The sequence below is a fragment of the Oxyura jamaicensis genome, chromosome 13 (assembly GCF_011077185.1).
Source record: "Oxyura jamaicensis isolate SHBP4307 breed ruddy duck chromosome 13, BPBGC_Ojam_1.0, whole genome shotgun sequence".
Classification (NCBI taxonomy): Eukaryota; Metazoa; Chordata; class Aves; order Anseriformes; family Anatidae; genus Oxyura; species Oxyura jamaicensis.
The window spans coordinates 4,064,500-4,087,220 of record NC_048905.1 but is presented as its reverse complement, the minus strand read 5'-3'; the positions used below and the strand labels follow the sequence as shown (position 1 = coordinate 4,087,220).

The 22,721-nt window shown below is 38.6% G+C and overlaps 1 protein-coding gene across 11 annotated transcripts in view; it reads right to left on the bottom strand.

Annotated features, from left to right (window-relative positions):
• TENM2 (teneurin transmembrane protein 2) overlaps positions 1 to 22,721 on the bottom strand; it is an 823,338-nt gene that overhangs the window by 21,566 nt on the left and 779,051 nt on the right. For 6 of the 11 annotated variants that reach the window (XM_035338974.1, XM_035338979.1, XM_035338973.1 and 3 more), the window contains 9 exons: positions 17,558 to 17,768; positions 14,668 to 14,787; positions 12,924 to 13,185; positions 12,277 to 12,544; positions 10,973 to 11,116; positions 9,161 to 9,410; positions 6,182 to 6,202; positions 1,966 to 2,198; positions 268 to 422 (listed from right to left, as the gene is read on the bottom strand). In XM_035338974.1, the coding sequence (XP_035194865.1) occupies positions 268 to 422; positions 1,966 to 2,198; positions 6,182 to 6,202; positions 9,161 to 9,410; positions 10,973 to 11,116; positions 12,277 to 12,544; positions 12,924 to 13,185; positions 14,668 to 14,787; positions 17,558 to 17,768 (1,664 nt within the window). Of the gene's footprint in view, positions 1 to 267; positions 423 to 1,965; positions 2,199 to 6,181; positions 6,203 to 9,160; positions 9,411 to 10,972; positions 11,117 to 12,276; positions 12,545 to 12,923; positions 13,186 to 14,667; positions 14,788 to 17,554; positions 17,769 to 22,721 lie in introns of all 11 variants that reach the window. The other 5 variants (XM_035338975.1, XM_035338972.1, XM_035338982.1 and 2 more) reach the window with 2 other exon arrangements.

The window sequence follows — 22,721 nt, the reverse complement described above, 5'->3', positions numbered from 1 at the left end:
GAATACTACATTGTGAAAGCTCTACAATAATTACAGAAAAACAGGCAATTAAGACAATAACTCCCATTATCTCAACCTTATTTCTCTATAGTTGCATAAATAACCTGTGTTAACCACAGTAAACAGATGGTTCACTCATTTCAGTAATGAATCAAATATGCTATCATCTTGTGATGCCTAATGTATTTCTTAAGTGGCCAAGCAGTCATCCAAAATAGATGCCCATCTCTTCTAATGCTGACAGGAAAAAAAGCAGCAAGAGTCTACCTGGCTGACATCCATGCTGGAATCGCAGCTTAGAGGTCGAACGGCAGTTAGGTCATTGGAGCCCAGCAGAGTCGATATAATTCCATTCTGATCCACTTTTCGAATCATTGTGGCATCAACAAAATACATGAGTCCATACTTATCCACTGCGATTCCTGCAAGTATGAAAAACAGGCCTCAGCAAAGCTCCTAGCTTCAAGGTAGGCTTAATCTCATCAACAAGTTTACAAGGTGGTAAAGTTTGTTCACTTCTCCTGCCTTCCAGCTTGTACCTTTGGCTTCTGAGCCTGGTCCTGGAACCCTCCAAGTAGCTGTACTTCTGCTGAAGAAATGGCACAAGGCAGGTTTATCCTTTGGGGCTTTAAGGAAAAAAAAACCAAACAAATCCCCCAAACATACCAAGTTGTCAGCAGAATGCATCAACTTATTTCTAAATTTAAACTCTGTATGAAATATCACATAGACGCAATAAAAAACAAACAACAACAAAAAAAACAAACAACAACAAAAAACTAAATTTGAATCTCAGAAATGTGAGGTACTGTTAGAATTCTTTTAGAATTGGTTCAAATGTTTTGAAAAATTAATAAGACATTACATTCCTCCAGGATGTTTTAAAATTCTTTGACCTGCTACAATAAAGAATATGGGCAGAATATCTGGTGTTTTTAAATGACCAGGGTTTCAAACCTACTAGGGAAAAAAAAATAAAAAAAATAAAAAATAAATAAAAAAAAGGTTCAGTGCCTTTCACTTTGCACATCCTCAAAGAGGAAAGGCATAGAAAACAAAAGGAGGAACAGAAGGATGCTGCTGCCTGTCATGAAGGAGGGCAGGCTTTTTCTCACTTGACTTGCCTGTTTTAATTTGGTGCACCATGTTGTCTGTCCATTTCTTGGGCTAAAATAAAATATTCATCTAAAAATTTTGCCTTAAAGTGGTCGCAGCACTCATCCCATTGCCCAGTCAAAGATACTTTGGCAAAGATAGCTTTATCTTCTCAACTTCAGTGAAGAGGCTTATCTTAAAGCATGCAAGCTGTGCTGTCCCATGAACACAGTTTGCACCTATAAACTGAAAGTATTACCTGTACAAAGAAACAGAACCTCTCATTTTTATTCACTTTTACTATTATCTAGTTAACTTAAACCAGTGTAAGAAAACACAAAGATGATTCAAACATCTGGCAATACATCTGAGTAATTCATATTGACAATTAAGATGACAAAAAAATCTTAAAAAGCAATACAGTCCCAAATCTCTACATAACTTTTTGTTGTTGTTGTTGTTAAAAATTAGGAACTCAAAAGGACAAAAAATCCTTTCTTTTTTTTTCCCCCTCCCTATCTGAAGAAAAAGGGAACACATAAAATAAAAGCTAAGAAAAATGCCACAGTAGGAAGACTTTCTTCCAAAATGCTATATTACAAACTGTATTTTCTTTCCCAGTTTACATGTTTGCATCTTGGAGTGAGCATTACCCTGCTAATTTGTGTTCTGTTCTCCTTTTGCAGCATTCAGTGTTGGGGTAATAAAGTTTGCTTTAACTAAACAAAGCACGAACACTTGCCAATCCACTGTAATTAAACCACGGAATAAAAATTACCAAGCAAGTAGCGATTTAATTGCCAGATAATTATTTCCACATCCAGCCTAGCCTCACACAGTCATTTTCTCTGGCTTCTTTTACTACGTTACCTCGAGGGCTCATTAGGGTTGCGTCCACTGCTTTCCCTCCATCTCCACATCTGGCTTCATCAAAGGGCAGGCATTGCTCTCCGGTCCCTGCTACCACTTCGGAATTACCAGCTAGGTCTTTTGTGCCAGTGAGGGATTTGACTCTGTATATCCGTCGACTGTTGGTGTCGGATACATAGAGTGAGCCCGAAACAGGGTCCACGGCCAGATAGTATTTATGAGCGGGATTGTTGCTTTAGAGAAAAAGAAAGCATAGAACAGAACCAGCTGAGCAGTCTAAAAACTTCACGGGCTTTCAGAGCTTAGATATTCGTCAGACACACAGAGATCTGGAAAGAAAGTCTGACACCTTCCATACGGAGGTGGGATCTGAATAACTACCGTCTGAGGATTTCATTTGGTTAGGAACTGGTCAGTGTTTCAGCAGGATTGTCATTCCAAATCTCATTCTCCTTGCTACACCAAACGTTGCGTAATAGATCCCACTAAGCCAAAGCCACACAGCAGACTTTCCTCTTCAGCTCTTTTAGCCCTTTAGATGTATGCCAGGTCAATTATTTGGCTTATGTCTAACTGCTAACATCCCCACCCCGTGTTTTTTTTTTTTTTTTTTTTTTTTTTTTTTAATAACTTCCCTTGAAAGGAGAAATCATTGAAATAAGGTCAAAGAATCAGCTTCTGAGTTACTTATATTATGCCACAAGATTTGTGAGGTCTTGCATAAATAGAAGGCAGAAGCATAACAAATTTATTCCTAAAGCAAATTCGTTCTTATTCATTCTTATCAAGAATCTCATTTACGGTAGATGAAGATGGTTATGTAACTACAACCAGAGAGACCCCAAGTGTCTGACTTTAACTCCAAACCTTCTGTTACTGACAAACTGGTCTTCAGTTTGAGATTACGATGTGTGCTTATATGGAAAGCTACTTCTCTTATGAAATATATGTTTTTTGACAGCTTGTCACATTTTGGAACTACTTTAGCAAATCATCTGCAAATTGAGAAATGTCAATCTTGGCGATATATATACATTCACATACACAGAACTGCAGCGCAGAAATATTTTCAAAATCTTGCCTGGCTAGTTTAACTCAATTTAGTTGGAATTTAAGCATGATCTGAATTTTCCAGCATTTGGAGCCTATGGGTGAGCATAAATAAGGTCAATGGTGGTTTCAAAACATAGAAGACAAATGAAGACAGTAAGAAAAAAAAATGAAGGTTACTTACCAGTAACCAGAGAGATTTGCCTCCAAATATCCACACTCCTAGTTTCAAGTGGCAAAAGTGCCCATCTCCAAGAGTGAGGATACGCAGAGATAGGTTATGATGGACATAAGCCATTTCTTGGTCAGATTCACTGGAAGTACAGTAAGGGCACTTTCGGCAGATGGATTATCGGCAGCACAAAGACAACTGCATCTATGTGGTCAAGACCAGATTTGGAGGAACGAGGAGGTGCAAAAATATCACTTTCTACAGTTATCTTCCTCTATGCCAGTCTTTGGCATACCATGATTTTTAGGTCAATAAGAGTTTGTTCTACAACAGTAGAAAGTAGGAAGGAGATCGGTTTGATCAAAATTAAATAGGCAGCGGTAATACCATCTGCTGAAGTCTAGGAGTGTAGAAATTAGAGATGAAAAAATACAATAAACAAAAAAAATACTTGGCAGTTTTATTTCATGCATGAATCTCAAGTACTTTATAAAGATGGGTATTATACCCATTTTACAGAGGAGGAAACTGAGGCACAGAGAGGTTAAGTGGTGTAGACAAGGTTATACAGGGAGACTAGTGACATTCTTGAGACCAGAGCACAATTTCTTTATTCCCCAAGTTCCTCTCCTCACCCTCAGCAGCAGACTGAGACTACTCTTTTCACATTCCTTCTCATCCCTCCAAAACAAAGCTTAATCTTCTCTGCCGTATATAAAAAATACTTCTTTCCACTTCTTCAGTCTCTCTAGTCTCTGAGCCATACAAACACCTGCACATTACTCATTGTATTGCATTTCTGCTCTTTCTTTTTCCACTATGCTTTGCCCTTAACACTTGAGAACACAACTTCACTGTGACAGTAGTGCTGTGCCATGCTTCACTTTGCAAACACACCCAGATTTACATCAGGGCTTTCCAACAGCAGCAGACCAGCCAGCACACCTACATGCTGCTGCTTCTGTGTCGCCTTGCTGAGTGCTTTTAACCTGGCTCTTCTGGAACATGTGGAGCCCCTCGTTAGGGGATCAAACCAAATTGAGGCAGGTACAAGCTGGAGCACAGGTGTACTGCTGGCTCGGTGGTCTGGGCTGCCCTGAACAGAGCCTGTGGGAGCTGCCCTACCACTGCTGCAGGTCCAGCACAGCCTGACACAGGGCAGCAGCCACCCTGTGAGACTGGAAAGGTCTCTGGGGTTTTCAGATGTGATTTGCCAGCCTGTGCCTGCCTTCCTAAGCGAGCGTGCCCCTACTTCCCTTCAGCCTGCAGCTAGCCTTAGCTAAGTCCCGCTGTTGCAGCATGGAACAAGGTATAAATCAGGGTAAAGAACCACTGCAGAACACGCACTTATCTCCCTGTTCTCTCATGCAGTCCTACATGTGTCCATGGAGCTCACCCTGTCTTTCTCCCTGCAGTCTCCCTCAGGGCAGTCTTCCCAGGGTGTGGGTCATTAGCTTCTGTTCTCCATCAGGGGAGCAACTCGCTGGAGCTGCTGACCTGTTATATTTACTTCTCTTGATCTCTGTAAGGGAACAGATGGAGGAAGACTCTCCACAAAAAATATCTGAGGGATTTTGGCACAAGGACAACTAGTGGAAGGCAACGTGCATTCACTGCCTCCAAAAACACCTAAGAGTTTCTTACCTCAAATAGTGAGATGTGTTTTAGAAATGAATAGCAAATAGTTCTCCAACTGGCATCTGAAAAACTAAAGATCTTCTCTTTTCTCTGTGCCATGGTAATCCTTTATTTGAATTACAGGAAATGAAGGAGTGTACCTTGCTTTAAAAGATTCTCCCTAACACTGATATTGCTCAGAGGCCTCTGCCAATAATGCCTCTTCCTCTAACCTCCCTGGTGAGGGCAGCAGCTACCACCTGCAACCTTACTCTGGTCTGCTAGGAAGCCTGGTGCCTGACAGCAAGTGCAGGCAGCACCCGCTTGTGCTTGCTATTCTTCTCATACATGCATCAACACTGCTAGCAATAGCTTTTCTTGAAATATAACCAAAAAAGAGAAGCTGCCCAGAGCAAATCTCTAAGCACCTGAAAAATTAACTACGCTTATAATTGCAAATGAGGAGCCTCCAGCATCACCAGTAACCATCAGCAAATTGTGAATTAATTCATATAGATAAGAAAATCCAGTGGAGTTACACTTCATATACCAAAATATATTATGAACAGGTAATTATATTGTTTACTCCAGACTGGCTTTTGCATCTAACTTATATGGCAGAAATGGAAGAGGTCATGGACAGAACAGTATGGAAGAGCTTATAGCAGCTCTCCTTGTTCTTGCACTTGATCTTCTGCAGCGTGAACAACCCTATCCACCTGGCAAGGTATGACATGGAGGAAGGTACAAGCATTTCCTATGCTGCTCGCATCCAGGAAGCCTAGTGCTAAGAGGAAAACCCTTTTCTCCTAGCATCCAGAAAGGTCACACCTCCCTTATGAACCTTACAGTGATTCCATCTACTGGTTGCACACAACCAGCCTCATAGGCTGACTGTGAAACGCATTCAGTGAAAGAAAATAGAAACTAACTTATAAAAAAAAAAAAAAAAAAAAGGACAGAGGGTTCAGAAAAATCTCTAATGACCGGAAAATGCATTTTTGACCTACTTCCAGTTGTTAGTGTTTTTGTGAACCTCTCTGGCATTTGTAAAACTGCTGTTGTAGTTTACCTCAACCACTTAGACCAATTACAGACAGCAGTGAGAACTGTTTATATAGAAGTTAGCTTGGGGTTCATTATATTTGCATTCTACTAGAAAATTCTAATTACTGTCAGAACTTATTTGGTTGCTTTTTGACTACATTTCATAATTGCTAACGCTTATCATATTCATAACACACAATTAGCACATAAAATGTTTCTATATATGGTACATGAAGAACATAACGGTACACAAGAAGCACAACACAAAAAGCAAACACAATGAAGCAAACAAACCATATCAAATTATATGGGAAAGAGCTCGTGTCTTACCTATGTTTAAACTCTTTATTTCTTTATAGAAGGGGAACAGAAGGAAAAAGAACAAACAGTTAGCTGAAGAATAGATGGTAAAGCAAACATAGTATTTGTTTTATTTTACAAAAGGACACAGGAGAAGATATCTCTTTTCAGCACTAGCCTTAGCTTGGTTTATGGATGAAGAACGACTGAGAGTGATCCGCTTGCATCTAGTTCCCTAGTATGACACCCCTTCCCTCATCCCCCACCCCCCTGTATGCTGCAGGAAGCTTTCTGGACCACTGAGAGAGTTTTCACATGGAAATATACGTAGCTTCTGGGCTAGGAGGGAGAGAAACTGGCAGTTTCTGAATACAGAAGTGAGAGTGGGGAAGCACTGGGATTAGGATATTCTCAGACAGCTCGTTGAAACGTCTTTAATCAAAATAGAAATAGCCTGTTGGAAAACTAAACAAATTTCTATTACACAGTTTATTTTCTTCTCCCCCAGACACTAAAATAACTGCTCAAGGCAAGTTTGACTGCTACTTGGTAGCATTTTTTTGTAGATTCTAGTTAAGCCAATCAAAACAAATGTTAGGGTAAAGAAAAAAATACCTTTTAAGTGTGCAGTAAGATCCTGTGCAATGGGAGATGTGTAGCATTAATTGATACCTAGTTTTCTGTCTAGACACAAGATAAAAGAAAAGCATCCTCTACTTCCCAGAAGTAAATTAATACATTCTCCACACTACAGGGCTTCACTGTGGTTTTCTTTATAGGAATATAAATTGAATAAAACAGTGAGGTGCATGACTGCTGAGCTGCAGAACTCAGTGCACAGCCCCAAACTTGCAATACCAACGTTAAGTGTGACATGCAGCACTTCTGAGACAAAATTTCTATTAGCCACTTCGATCAAGTACCTTCAGAAAGGACAGTGCAAAGGAAATATGCACGCTGGCTTATTCTGACTTATAAAGATTTATATTGGCTTATGTAAAAACCAAATTATACCTACTGTTAAATCTAAACGAAGTGATACATTTAGTTTGTAATGGTTATGGAAACACTATTTGCATATTATATGAGCTATTTGATAGTAGCTGAAGACTCATTCTCATTCATACTTAAATGGTTAAGAGTTTGAAGATTTAAATCATTTAAGTCGTATGTATTTTGAAGTGACCACTGAATCACAATTACTTCTATAAGTAATGTTTGCTGCAATGAGCCCTAATTCCATTTGGAGAACAGGGTATGGAAAAGATCATTGGAAATCCTAATAAACTGGGTGTCAAGTCATTTGTAGCTGTCCAACAGTACTCAAAACACAATAGCTTCATTGTTCATTGTTAATAGTCATAGCAGAAGCTAAAGAAACTACTCTATGGGAAACAGACTTTCATAAAAGAAAAGAGAACATGGACAAGAGCAGAAACAGAAGATAGGCTTCTTCATCTTTACTGTTGTCCTTTCTGCTCACACACTCTGAAAAGTCTAAGTTGTTCCTTGCATAGGCAGAAAGCAAAATTCTCAGACTAGTAATGTCATAAAGCTGAAGATAACATTTTCAAGTATCTGATGTACTACAAAAGTTTGTCAGTGACTGGCATTTGGAAGTGAAATGGATATAAATGCCTTTTAATTATCCTAGTTTGAAAATGTTTCTCTTCACCTATACAGCTGTAGTACTATTTACTAGAAAGCTAGACAGACCTGAATTAGTTGGAAGAAAACACATTGGCATATTCTATGTAATGCAGAGTTATAGTGTATACTGATATAAATGTTTATAGCAAGTCATACAGCCGTACCAGCTACCTTCTGTGGTCTATACTGAGCTGCCAGCAGAAAACACTGGATGATTTTGACTTTTTTTTTTTTTTTTTTTTTAAACCTCTGGATAATGAGGCAGCCTAATGGATAGGTGCCAGAGAGGGATCTCCGAGTAGAACTGGCCTGAACTTGATCTCTTTTATCTTAATATAAATTGGAATTCACAACAGTGACATCAACAGAATGACATGAATGGAAGAGAGGTGTGAAATAGAGCTAGGCCTCCCATTCTGTAACAGCCCAATCATTCTGCATTTTCCCCCACTAATTAAAAACTAACAGCACAGTAGAAGCAGAGGAATTGGCTACTGGTCATATCATAAAAAAAAGACTAATGACCTAAATTCACTCAACGTGTTTTGCAGCTACATCCAGTTTACAAGAACACTATTCTTTTGCCTGAGTAGGCTGCAGAAGTATCAGAAGACAGCCAGTGCAAGATGTTTTTCCTTATTTTTCTGCCAAGTAATCAATAGTGTAGTAACAATAAAAAACAGTTACATGAGTTATGGTTTGAAGCAATAGCTCTTGCCTCTCCTAGAGGAATGAAAAAAAGGAGATGAAACAGAAATGGGTGAAGTGGTACACTCTACACTCATGCCCTCCCTATTAAGTGACCAAATCTTAATGTTTTTTCGGGGAATAGAAATATGATCTTGGAAAGAGTTCTGATGTTACAAAGTGACTCTGTATGTCAGTCTTTACTGCACTTGCCAAGCTACAGAAATAAGCTTACAAGAACAGGAAGGAAGTGGGAAAGTGCCTCTCTACATGATTGATATGAAAACCTCCCTTCTAATTTCCCGAGACTTCTTTGTTTATCACTGTGGCTCAATGCCGTAGGGCAGTCAGTTCTGTAGTTATCAAACAAAACTAAATGATGTACAGTAATCAAGGGAGATCGTATCGAATGATAACCACCAGGGAAGAACAAGATGGTGTGTACTACTGTACTTTTTTTAAGTTTGTACTCTTTAGTCCTTCTCTATATTCATTAGCTCTAACTCTAGTCTGATTAGTTACAGAGTTTGAACTATGCATTTCTGTGCCCCATTTCTCCACTGGAATTTAAATAGGTTGAAAGTGACAATGTTTTACAAAATTATAAAAATAATGGTAAAGGCTGATTTAAGCACAGGCTGCAGAATTGAAGTGCTAAGATTAACGTCTTACCTCAGCTCCAATATACTAGTAACATTCTTGGATGGGAAGATACGCCGAATATAGTTAAAATCTCCAACAAAGAGACTTCCATCAATTCCCACGGCCAGTGCTACAGGGGCCAAAAGCTTATTTCCTTCTGCAAGACCATTGCAGCTAGGACAGGATATGCTTCTTCGGCGCCCATTCCCCATAATGCTGGTTATCACAGCTGGCTGTTGAGTTAGAAACTGATTTTCTCCATTGCCTTTGTGCAATATACCTAATAACAGACAGGAGGAGAAGTGGTTATTACAGTCATTTGTTACAGGTGACTTCAGGTAGTTCTCCTTTCAACAGCTGCTGTTAAGGACTAAACAGTGAAATGACTTCAGCACTGGTTCTCTAACAGTGCAAAAACAGTGAAATAGGTTTGCAGTAGAAAACAATAAAGGTGTAATGAGGATTCTCTTTTAAAGCACACACACTTAAACAACTACAAACACAAACCCAAACTTAAAACCATGGTGCTTCAAAAATACCATCAGACATCCTTCCAGCCTGGCACAATTATTAAACTGTCTTAAAAACTGGGAAGTGAGGAAGGAAATAGCAGAGAGGAAGTGTTCCTTATTAGTGCACACAGATCCATTGAATCCAATTTCTATGTTACATTTTGTTTGGAATTTTGTTCCAACCTCACTTTTCTCTTTCCCCCTCCCAGTCTTTCTCATTTTCTTCATGACACAAATGGAGATGCTGAAAAAGGGGACAGTGCAGAAAAGGAAAAGATAGGAGGAAGAAAGATGAAACTCCTAAAAGGGCTGCTCTGGGTTGCTGATGAAAGACAAGAGGGGAACTAGTGTTAAGGACCTTTATTAGATTTCAAGAAATGCATTTAAGATGGGTTCTCTCTTTTAAACATACTTGTTCTAAAGTAGATACCTGTTCTAAGAAAGGAGTGGATTCTCAGGCAGAGTGACCAATTTCAACACCATCAAAGGTTGCAGAAATCTGGTCAGAAACTTTTAGCCACATGCTCTCTTGGAAATATAGTTGCATGGTTCTAATGTAAAGCAACTGGCTCCCCAGGGACAAGAACTGTTGCCATCACTGATGACAGCAACGAATATCACGCTCTATCCAAAAGGCCATCTCAGCAGTGTCTGATTTTCTGCACAGCACTTGAAGTATGTTCAAATAGCTTGATCTTGCCTATTCTGAACATTACTTTTGATTTCTTGAGTGACAGTATATTCTGCAATTGTTAATGCAAGAAAGAGCGGGAAGGCTATAGAAAACACTTTACAGGAATTAAATGAAATATATGCTAAGCATTCAATTCCCTGGGAGTCTCTGGATAAAATGTGAAGACCAAGAATATTCAGTTTAGGGTACTTAAAGAGAAGTGAGCAAAAACCAAGCAGGTGGCACAAGGAAAAGATAAATAAGAATCAGTATCTTGTCACAGTCTCATACTCCTTTTAAACTCTATCTCAAATAAGAAAGGAAAAAGTCAAACAAAAGGAACCAGGAATGGATGTGGTTAAGATCAGACAAACAGGGAAGGATGACAGGAACTAATTACAAGCAGATAAATGAACAACAGAATAGAGGATAAAGATTTGGACTTTTATAAATTGATGTTTTGTAGGAGGGTAAAAAATCTGTTGAAAATCTACAGAATTTTTCTGACAACTGAAACATGTCCCATTCCTTATAAAACTAAAGAAGAAACAAAAAGAGTGAAGAAATTTCATTTGTCGAAGGGTAAATATAACGTAAATAAAAAGTGTTCCCAGACAAAACTCCATATAGCATGGAAAACATGTGGAACTAACTCACCACTCTTGACATTAAGTACGTGATGCTTATCCAAAGACCATCCTCCTAGATTGGAAGGATCTAGTTCAAATCCTTGCAGCAGTGCTGTCCTCTTCTCCCACAAAATCAGACTGGGGCAAGTCTCATATTCAAAACCCACAGAAACTGAAAAAAATACAAATAAAATCTAATATACTTGCTGAACAAACACTAAATTAAATGTCCAGGGCATATTCAAATGGATCAGCATTCCAGTCCCCTGCCCCCTCAAAAAGATGAAGTGATTATATTCCCCTCTTTTCATCTACAATATTAAATTCAGATCTTTGACTAGACACAAATTTGAAACTTCATTCATATGTACTCTGCAGGGATCTGATCACTTTTCTTTGAATAGCTGGCTTCGGGAAGTGACTGGTTTGGTGAGGGAAGAGTGAGAAATATAATTAAAAAAAGATAATAAAATTCTCCTATCAGATAACAGGACAAGATCAAACTCTTAATTTGCCAGATGTTCACAGAATTTATTGTGTTCACTTTACATGCCATATTTCAAGGAGCAGTGAAAATTTGGTGTGTTTTTAAGCACACACACAGTTAGCATTACTCAGGAAAGCAATATCCTATGCAATAATGTAAGAAAGAGAAGCTGTAGCAAAGAAGATTTTAGAAAAATATGGAAAAGAACTATAATCTAAGTTTTTATTTCCACATTGGCACATCTCTAACGCACAGTCTTTAGCACTGTTATATTAATTTTTTTTCTGATATTCAAATTAAATTGAAAACTTAAAAATATTGTGATAATCACCCACTTTCCTAGCCACTAGAATGAAAATCTATAAATAAGGGAAATAAAAAAAAAATAATCTGTAAAACTGTTAGACTGAACAGCATTATAAAAACACTATTTTATTTCAAATGTATTACACTACAGAAGGCTGGAATAACAGTATGTGTGAGACTCCCAGTGCACCAAAGAATGCCAGTCAGTTCGGATATGAGATTTATTCGTTAACTGAAAGAATATAAAGACAGTGATGTACCATGTTTTGCCTAAGTCCCTGTGGCCAGTTTTTCCAGTTGGCAGGTCTAAAATTTCTAAGTCAGCTACTGATCAGGAAACACGGATATGGCAGTAGACCCCCTGAATGTGATTTTTTAAATATGTAAAAGAAACATGCTGCATAGATTGCAGCATAATCTGTGTATGGAAGACAAGAACTGTTTAGTCTACATTTGCTTCTCTTAGAAAATCTTTGCAGTTTTCTTACTAAAAATTGCAAGTGTTTGGAAAGTTTTTGAGTTTGCATATGCTGACTTACCTACAGCATCTGACAACCCATAAACCTTCTGACCATATGCATCTGTTTTGTCCCAGATAAATGTATAAGCCAAGTTGGGAGATGCCTGAAATGATTTTTGAAATAGATGCCCTTCTACTGCTACCATCAAATGAACTTTGATCAGATTCAGTGGCACAAGTGACTGAGTCATGATGATCTTAAGTAAGGATTTATATCCAGCAGTACGGGAACTCAGGTAGTTGAGCTTTATACTCGAGCCAGGGATCTCAATTTCTTCGTGAAGAACCTAAATAGGGAAAAGATCAAACATTTTACATTATTGCTATTTTATTTTTTAGAATAGTATCTCTGCATATTTTTTATGAACAAATGATTTTCTACTAGTGGTAATGGCTATCCTCAAATCAGTGCAGTGATAGAGCTCAGCTCCTGTTTCTGGACAAAAAATTATTTGGTCTCTCTCTCTCTATTTTAAAGGGAGTCCACTGCAAAAGCACAAATAAGAACAAGAGTTTTATTGCAAGTTCTGTCAGAAATAATGCAACCCTACAGAGTTATTTGTTATAACAGTTCCCGGGGACAAATGGTGATGGTGGCAAGTGCTTAGGTCAGCAGTAGCATCTGACCACTGATTTTTATATCCTGTTCACTCACGCTATTCTTACCTGGGTTTCTGGTACAATGGGATTTCGGCCAGGAGCATCACTGAAGAAAGTGGAAAGTGGTGATGAAATGATGACTGGATCAGGACGGACAAAGCCACTTAGATCACAGCTGGGAATGGAGTTCTCCTCTGTCTTCATCACGAGTGTGTCCATGGCATAGAAGCTGTTCCACGGCAACCATACTGTCCTTTCCTGACTCATAAATGGGGCCCGTTCGAAGTGCAAAGTTAGGGATGCTCCACCGTTTGCAACCAAGTCAAACCTAGAAAAACATGGGGTTTATAGGTGATGAGACTGAATAATTCCAGTGATAACATTCCTGGCTAATGGAGTATCATAGCAATATGTGTATTTTAAGTGTCATGCTTCAAATTATTGGTAATGCGATGTGAACCTCTGGCAACTAAACAACTGACTGAATGAAATACAGTCAAGACAAGCAGCAATTTGTAGTCATCTGAACAAATGTTGTTCCTATACGTTATAAAACCTACATTAAAATAAATTTCAATAAAAGAACAAACCGCCACGTTTATTATCACTAGTCACCTTTATACATAGAACCAGCAGAGAAACCAAATTCATACTGAGCTGGACGCTGAATTATCCCTTTACTAATAGATGCTGTCCATCACGAAACAGAATGGGACAGGTAGCAGTAAGAATAATAATGAAAAGTTTTGCTGTTCCTGTTCTACAAATAAGATAAGAATTCCTGTCTCCAGGATAATTGATCTATCATTTTTCAGAGAGATTAGATATTTACTCCCAAATCCCTATATAATCACAGCAGCAGTGCATAGCTCTGCAAGCATTTTGAAATCTGTCCTGAAGGCAAAGAATACTTCTAGGTTGTACTGACAACAGAACTAGTTATCAGTTGTTTCATGTAAATACTGGCAATGTAACAAATTACTCAATGATTTCATTTAGATCTAAATAGAGTTCAGCTCATACATTGCTGTAGTATTAAACCACTGAAATCAACAATGTTATACTTTTATTATAACAGCAGATACGTGGACATGAAATACTCTGTAGTTCAATTGACTCATATTAAGTATTTCAATTCAATAGTTTGCATGAAAGATCAAGAAAAAAATGGCAAATGTTTACAATGTATGTGTCATAGATATGCTGTTTTAGTTACCACAGCCAGTAAAGTAGATAAACCATGACACATTAATTTTGGGTTTCTGAATTCGTGCACATTTCAAATCAGATAATACAAGGGGGGAAAAAGCTCTTCTTTGCACAGCAGGAAAATGTCTAAATATATTCAATTATAATCCTTTGAATATATTTTACCCTGAAGAAAAACAAAATATAGTGGATCTTCAAAAGGAAAGAGAGACAGAAGGGAACTTTTAACAAAATATGTTATTCTAAAATGATACCATTCCCCCCCCCCGCCCCCCCAGCAGCATTAGCCTGCCTTGCATTTTAAACTAAAATATTGCTGGTCTCAGCTGGGTATTTCTGTAGACCACAAATGTTTTCACAGATACAGAGCAATTTATTTGAAGGGAGTCTGACTGCTAACGCATTATTATCAGAAGTCAGCCTTTTCATATTTACTTTCATTTAGTATTCAAAATGCCATGTGAAAAAATACTTTTGTGTTTACTTAATAGCTCTTTGCCCTGGGAGGAACACAATGTATGGTACCATTAGATTGCACCATCTGTTAATCAGCAAAGATATTACATAAAAAATGGGTACTCAATGAAACAAGCAAACTCACGTGCCATCCTGACGAGTGACGGTATAGCCGTACTTTGGATACTTGACAAATGACACGTTGACCCCAACTAGAGGCGTTCCATCTGTCGTCACCACTTGGCCTCTTATAAGAGACACAAGACTGAAGAAGAAAGATAATTAAAGGTATTGAAGTTAGTTATGAAAACAGTTACAGTGTTTATAAACTGAGTAGTGGAACATTTGTGCCTCATTTACTCTAAATCCGATTTACTGCAAGGTTTATTTGAATACTGAAGATACCATGATATTGCCCAGCTCTCTGTATATACTTAACTGAAGAAAATGCTGTCTATACAATATGGTCTGTATATACGGAATGCGAGGTAGCGCCTTCCCTTGGGCTGGAACGCAAATGTGATTGCCTAATGAGGCTTTGCAGAGGAGAAATTGGAACAGAAAGCTACATCATGTTCAGCCAAGCCACAACTCTGACCCTGAGGTCTCACTGAAATGATGACTAGTCACTTCTCAAAAAAAAACAAAAAAAGCTGGCTGGGTACAATATGATGTTTCTGGATGCCTAGGATACCTCAAACACATGGTGTAATGCCATACCTGTTTTATATAACTTGTTTTCCAAATTAAGGTGCATGTACCTTTATCTTAGGGATCACCAGACATTTGTACACTGCACTGGATCCTGATCCGTAATCCTTGCTTTTCACTTTGTCAGCAGAAGTGAGAATTTGATTCACGGCCAGATTGATTCACAGGCAAAACAGGTTTCTTGGCCAACGGGTTACCTACTTTGCTCAAACTAAAGGAGAGTAAGACTAGTTATTCCTCTACAGTAAGGCATATTCAGTCATCTTCTCTTCTGAGAGTGCTTTGCTGCTGGTGAGTGCACAGCAGGCAGAAATGGCCCACCCAACTGCATTTGCAGCCTCCTCGGCACTGGAAGGAGCAAGCCCCACTTTTCCCCGCTCTGCTGCTCTCTGGCATGGTCAGCCTGTTCCTGCCTCTCTCCTCTGCTCTCCCAGCTGGAGAGGGCTCTCCATCTCCTGGCTCCTTTCCCTTCCACCTTCCCTGTATCCTGAGGGAAACCGATGAGAAAGGGAAGCTGCACAGTAAAAGGGAGATGAAAAGGAGAAGCTCTATGTAGATAGGTTTCCATCTTCAGTGGAAGCATGAAGAAAAGGCAACATGATCCTGAAACATGGGGAAAGTTAAACCTCACTGTAACCCCTAATCTCAGGGACCACTACACTTAGTTTTGCTGTAGCCCTAGGTGAAAAGATTTTTATTTCAGCACTAAGTGCTTCCAGCATGGTCCACCAACTCTCATGTGTTGCTACAGAGTGAGTCAGAAAATCAAAAGCCCTGATTCTGAACTGCCTTTGCACCGCAGGACTGGAGCTGCCCATGAACCTTACGAGGCTTCGGGCACATCGACACACACAGAAACCTGACAAGACAGATATTGAACCCTGATTTCTGGACCCAGTCCAAGCTATTGGATGAGGGGATTAAATTGACCTGTGTTTTGCCAAAAACTCACAATATTTAGTTGAATTCTGGGACAGCTTATTTATCCCCTATACATGCATTTCTAAAGCTATTTAATATTGGAGAATATTCATTTTCATTAGTAATGTCAGGGATTGTTTTTAGGACTTTTCTGTTACTTCTGAAATGTTCAAGATGCTGTGATGTACATTTCTAACTGTGTTATACTGGCTGTTTAACAATCATTTCCTTATTTCCTAATATTTTTATTGCAAACAAGGGAGAACATTTACGCCAATAAATGAGTTTCATAAAAAAGAAACTTATTCATGAAAATGAGTCATTTGAGTAACCAAAACATTACTTTTCTTCAATGATTTCTTGACCCTTCAGGCCAAACTTGATTTTTCTGAAATCACCATTTCCTAACACAATATGGAATTTAAGAGAAATCCATACCTTTTTGAGAAAGTCTATTTGGAAATAAATCTGACCAAGATGATTGTCTTGGCATTATTAATTTTCCTTGATTTTTTTTTTTTAAAAAAAAACAAAACCCACAAATAGTTGTAGGAAGATAATTACACAGGTTCCTATAGGGGAACAGTGCAGAAAACAGATTTAGAAATAAATCATCCTATGGCAGAAGACAACTAGTAAGGTTCGTGACAACTTTTTCTACCTTCAAGTTCACTATTTCAGGAAATAACTTGAATAAGAAAATTCTCACCAATGAACCTTTTTATTTCTAAAATGAAGAAATACTGAAAGCAATGGATACTAAAATTTGAGATGAATAAAACAGAACTACAAAAACCATCACCAAGAACTCTATAAAACTTAATTTTTAATAAATATAAAATTTCAAATCGCAATTTTCCAAAAGAGCTTCAGCTCTGAAGCACCCAGTTCCTGCTCAGTCTAGATTTGTAATTCTTAGACTGTCTTGAAGACCCCAACCCATATCCACACATATATAGTTTGATTATTTCTGAGCAAACTGCTTGGAAGTAAGATGGGTGGTTTTCAGCAGCTTTTTTTTTTTTTTTTTTTTTTTTTTTTAAAGCACTGAATATTAAGAAGTGTATTACAGCATTATTTACATGTACTCTTCTAACTATTAACTAGTGGGCATTTTCCATTGTTGTAGACTGCAGTCTTCATAAATGATAAAGCTCAGAAGCTCTTGGCTCTTGCTCAGTGGAAGAAACCTTCTAGGTGTTGCCAGTATGTTAAAATGCTAATAAAACTCAGTGCTGTAAAACAAAGGCAAAATTATAAATTGCCCTTAGAGTGCCCTGAAATGGAAACACGTGAAGCACCTGAAAGCAGCATCTCATGTTAAAACATGAGTAAAAGCTCCGGGAGAAATTTTCCCGTACAATGCAACTGCACAAATGCAATGTCAAATTTACAGCTGCTACCTGCTGTTGAAGGGATTTTCTCCTGGAATGATATGAGTGCTGTCCTTCCCCACTAAGAGCTTGATTCGATCATAGAATGACTTTACAGCTGGTGAACCAGAATGGCTCTGTTGTATGATGTCAAGAGGATCACGGGAACCCCGGCACAGCAGGCTATTTTGACAAGTAGACTGGAGGCAGCAATCTGGGTCTAGGCAGTCAACCAAGCCATCTGAAAGGTAAGAAACAAGAAAAGATTCAGCCAGCTGCACAGTGCTATCAAGCAATAATATCTAATGGACATCTTAAGGCACCGGGAAGAAAATGTGAATGATTTCTCTTCATAACATCTCTACACCAAAAAACCAACTGGTAATTGAACCAACAGTACAGCAAAGATAAGACTTTCTGAAAGTACACTTGTTAAGCATCATTAATTAAGAAATTAAAATGGAATCCTCAATGGAGAGACCAATCTGCATAGTTAGATGAATCAAAACTACTTTTAACACATGAAGACAATATCTAGCACACAGGTATCATTATTCAACTGAATGGCATTCTCTTTATGGAATTTTACTCATTCTCTTTATGGAATTCTCCTCTAATTTAGAAATTAATAACCATTTACTTTAAAATATAATCTCTAAGAATTTAGAAACATTCATTCATCCACTATCAAGAAATCGCAAAAATGAGGCATCCAATCTGCAATCTCTTCTTAGTCTGTAAACTTTCAGAGACTCTCCAAGGCATCCAAGTCTGATTTGCTGAATACCGGTATGACCTAGGCACATACTGGACACTATACATGAGAAAGAACATTCCAATAGGTTAGTTGACAGAAGTACATTAGATTGAGATTATGACTCATCTATTTGCAAGTTGTTCAAATACACAACAGACTGGCACTGTTACAGAGCGATAATTGGAAGGAAAAAAAAAACAAACAAAAAACAAATAAAAACAAAACAAAACAAAAACAAACAAACAAACAAAAACAGCAAACCACCCTATAAGAAGCTTTCTCATTTTACAATTAACCTGAATTTCCAATGGATTGTGTATGTCTGAAATGACTGTTTCTGATTTAAGAACTAAATTGCCATGCTATACTGACAATGTTTCATTCAGCTCACTATGGACATTTAAGTTAGACAAACTACCTTGTTGTGAGAGCTATACGTTTCTTTAAGGTCAGTCGCCTATTCACATTAAGAGCTCCATTCATCTTGAAATCCTTTCCAACACGGAGGTTTTTTGTTGTAGTTTTTTGTTTGTTTGTTTTTGGCCACAGTATATTTTCCACCTATTTTATATAATCACTGTGAAGACACCATCAGCTTCAGATTATAACTCAAGCCAGTTTCCCCATCAAGTGCTGAGACCATTTTCTCAGCATTCTGCTTTTTTCTTGGCCTGCGATACCTCTACAACTCAGAACTTAAAGCTGCCCACTGTTTAGTCCACTCAGTTCTTTTATTCAGACAACTGTCAGTCAAGAGAATCCCATCAACATATTAGTAATAGCAGGAGCAAAACACAGGATATAAATTTCTCCCTTTGACAAATTTACATTTAGCTGTTACAGCTGCCTCGTATTTTTACTATACCTGTTATTATAGGTGAGCATATGTTATAGCTGTAATGACCTCATCATGCAGCAGATTATGGGCTGCTGTGACCAAACACTTCTGACGACACCGTGAACTTTCAATTGGCATATCAATCTCTCAGTGTCCTGTCAGTCACGAGAATCACATCTTTATGCTACCAAGCCCCCTTGGATATAGTCTGACATTGCAATCTTCAGTAAATTACCCTGTCACTGCCAATCTTACTGTTATCTCACAAACAATCAAGCAGGCAATCAAACTGCTCTGAACTGCCAGCTAAGGACCCGGGAGGCTAGAAACATTTCCATTCAATATCGGGGAGAAACCTGTGTATAAGCCATTTCATGTAGGAAGGTTTCTATGCAATTATGGGAACTCATACTTGCACACTTTCATATGCTTAGAGGAATATTTAGGAAAGACAAGCATATACAATAACATAAATATACTCATGATTTACTTGTTTTGAACATTATCGCTTTTTAAATGCATCGCAACAAGCTTTCTCATGAAGAGTCTCAGAGAGAGTAATCTTCTTCTTACCCTGAAAAACCTTCAGTAATGCCTTTGCTATATAGTCACAGAAAACGTGCATGGTCTCGTCCTGCTGCAGCCCAGGATACCACTGGCCTTCATTGCTGCACGGACACAGTGCTGGCTCACCTTCAGCCTGGGGTCCACCTCACCCCAAGTCGTTTTCTGCAAAGCTGCTTTCCAACTGGGTGACCCCCAGCATGTGCTGGTGCATGGGCTTGTTCCTCCCCAGGTGCAGGACTTTGCACTTCTCCTGTTGAACTGCGTGAGGTTCCTGTCAGCCCATTTCTCCAGCCATATTGTACCATTAAATATGAAATTTAGCAAACTTGCACAAACACTTAGTTGCATTAAACTCAGTTGATTAAAACAACGGCTAGAAAAAAATGTACCTTCCGTTAGAGAAAACTGCCATAAGCATGAATTTTAATTGGAATTCAGGACTTTGTTTTTAATATATATTTCAGAGGTTGTCATCTTCCAGATTTCCTCAGGCACGCTGAATTATTTATACGGTTAATTCAATGACAAAAACTTCACCATCGGCCTCATCAAGATATTTTGCTTTTCAGAGCATACACATCTGAGTTTAGAGTTAGCAGCACTCTGAGACACTGTATGCTACAGGAAAGGCGGTGCAGAGGGAGTTAAGATGGTGCTAAGCCTCCTCCAACAATTTGAGACCACAAGAAGTCCTGCCTTGGCTTTAACTGAGAAGAAGGAAATGGGAAAGTTGGATTTAATTTAAACTGGTAGTACAAGATGAGCTCTCCATTACTGTTCTCAGTTACTCCCAAATCTTTTCAGAAACAAGGTTAGTGTCATGGGATTCCTCCTCACATCTGCTAACAGAGATGCACATTTCTTGACCTTCTGTGAACTGTTACATAAACTTTTTGGCAGACTTAACCCAAGGCAAAAAGCAAAATTTTAAAGTATCGCATGTAAGAAAAATTATCTACTTGTGGATGCCTATATTTTAAGACGGATTTTGAACACCATTACAAGGTCTAAAAAGCACACAGCAGAAACAGTGAGAGATATACTATTGCTAGTGCATCTAGGAGCTCTCATCATCCATTTTCCTGATCATGTTCAGGTGCTTGGATTCCAAAATCGTGCTATACCTTTCTTTGGAAAATTGACATTGAGATGCTGGCATTTTGTTTGTTTTGCTTTCAGACTCCTACAAGTAAATTATTTTTAGTCTCCAGTCTTCACCAAATACAGGTTGTGCTCCAGGTTCAATGCATGATGCACGTTGGAATGAGCCACCTCTGACCTGGCATCCAGCTGCTTGACAGAATGCTTTCTCTACACAGCAGGGGACAATTCTGCTTCCACAACAAAACTTCTGAGCACATGCTCAGTAGAGGGCATCCTTACACTTCACTAGCTTCAGGAGCCAGCAACTTTCAGAGTGTAATTCCTGAAAAAAATTCTTTTTCCAATAAACATTTCAGACCGATGATTAAAATGGAGGTGGGGGAAAGCGGGGAGCAGCAGCTCCTATAAGCCCTGAGGGCAAAAGGGCCTTTGATCACTCTAAGGGCAAATTAGTTAATTTATCATGATCCGATTTTAATTATGTGTAGTATTAATATACCCAAGGTGAAAGAATTAGAGATGCTCTATCAGATTATCAAAAGAGTATGTCTTCTCTCTGCCAATACAGAAATATTTTAATCGAGCTCTAAAGCTGCATGCAGAACTGTTTTCACGGACGGACTATTCCACTGCCCAATACATCTTATTGAGAGGAAGTTTATCTAATATTTAACCCAAATTTCCACTTTGATATCTTGATCTAATTGCTGTTATATTGGCATGCATCACTCAGAATAACTCTTCAGAAGTTCCTGGTGCTAACAAGAAAGGAAATTCTTCTAATCCTGTTCCAGCCCTACACCTCAAATGGCTTAGCGTAACTGGAAGGGCTCTCTGTAAATTGTCAGGATGTTCATTATAAACCGGATTGTAAATCCAAAATTGTGGTAAAGTAGAATAAACCTGGGCTTCTGTAAGCTGTGCATGCCTCTGAATGCCAAATAACTCCGTAATGAGGTTTTTAAGTGCCCTGGAATATGACATTGGCAGAGCAACAGCTCCACTTTCCTTGCCCACTCAGGACCCCTGCGCTGCCCAGAGCCCTTGCAGTCAAGGAAACGTAGCCACAGCTATACGCTGGTCACCCCTCAGACCATGGGAATGCCGGCAGACTATTGATGCTCCAACTCCAAACCACACATCACCAGCAGAGATGACTGAGAGGGCTCCAAGATAAAAACAATATGGAGCCACTGGTGGCTTTTTAAACCATGGGATTTGCAGTCACTGAATTTCTTGCTTTCCCTTCTCCATGGGTTATAAGAGCATGTTACTGTAGTAACGTAACCCATGGGGGACACTGTGAGGATAAGCTGGCTAATGTGTGTAAAGACGATTAGAGGCTGACATGAAGTTTTAACAAAACCACATACAAGTACACTCATTAGCTCTTGTCAAACTTTTATAATGTCTGGTTTCAATACAGATTTTATATTTGAGCCTACATGACTCACTCTGGCCTGCATCCACAGCAGATTTCAACTACTCATTACATTTAATGTTCTAAAAGTGACTATTGTACAGGCTCTGGGAAGGTACTTTCTGCGCCAAGAGTATTCTGGGTATTTATATTGAGAACTTCATAAAATCTTTCGTCTGTGCTGATTTAGAGACCCCTGCTGAGGCAATGCTTGTTGAGGCAAGCTAAATTACATGATTTGCTTTTGCGCTGCGAAATACTTGTATTATCTTAAATGTCATGAGCCTGATGCAGTATCAAGTCAGAGGATTTGTAATTCTCTAAAAGCAATTTTTTTCTAAATGTTTATTGCAGGAAGACACTTCTCTTTTCTTTCTATTTTCTTTCTGTCTAATTTCAGAGATGAGTTTTCTAAGACAACTTAAATAAACAGCCTTTCAATCAGTCAAGTGCACTGTCCTGACAGTGAACTTCACTAGAAACGTATTTTGCTCTTGAATTGAAGAGA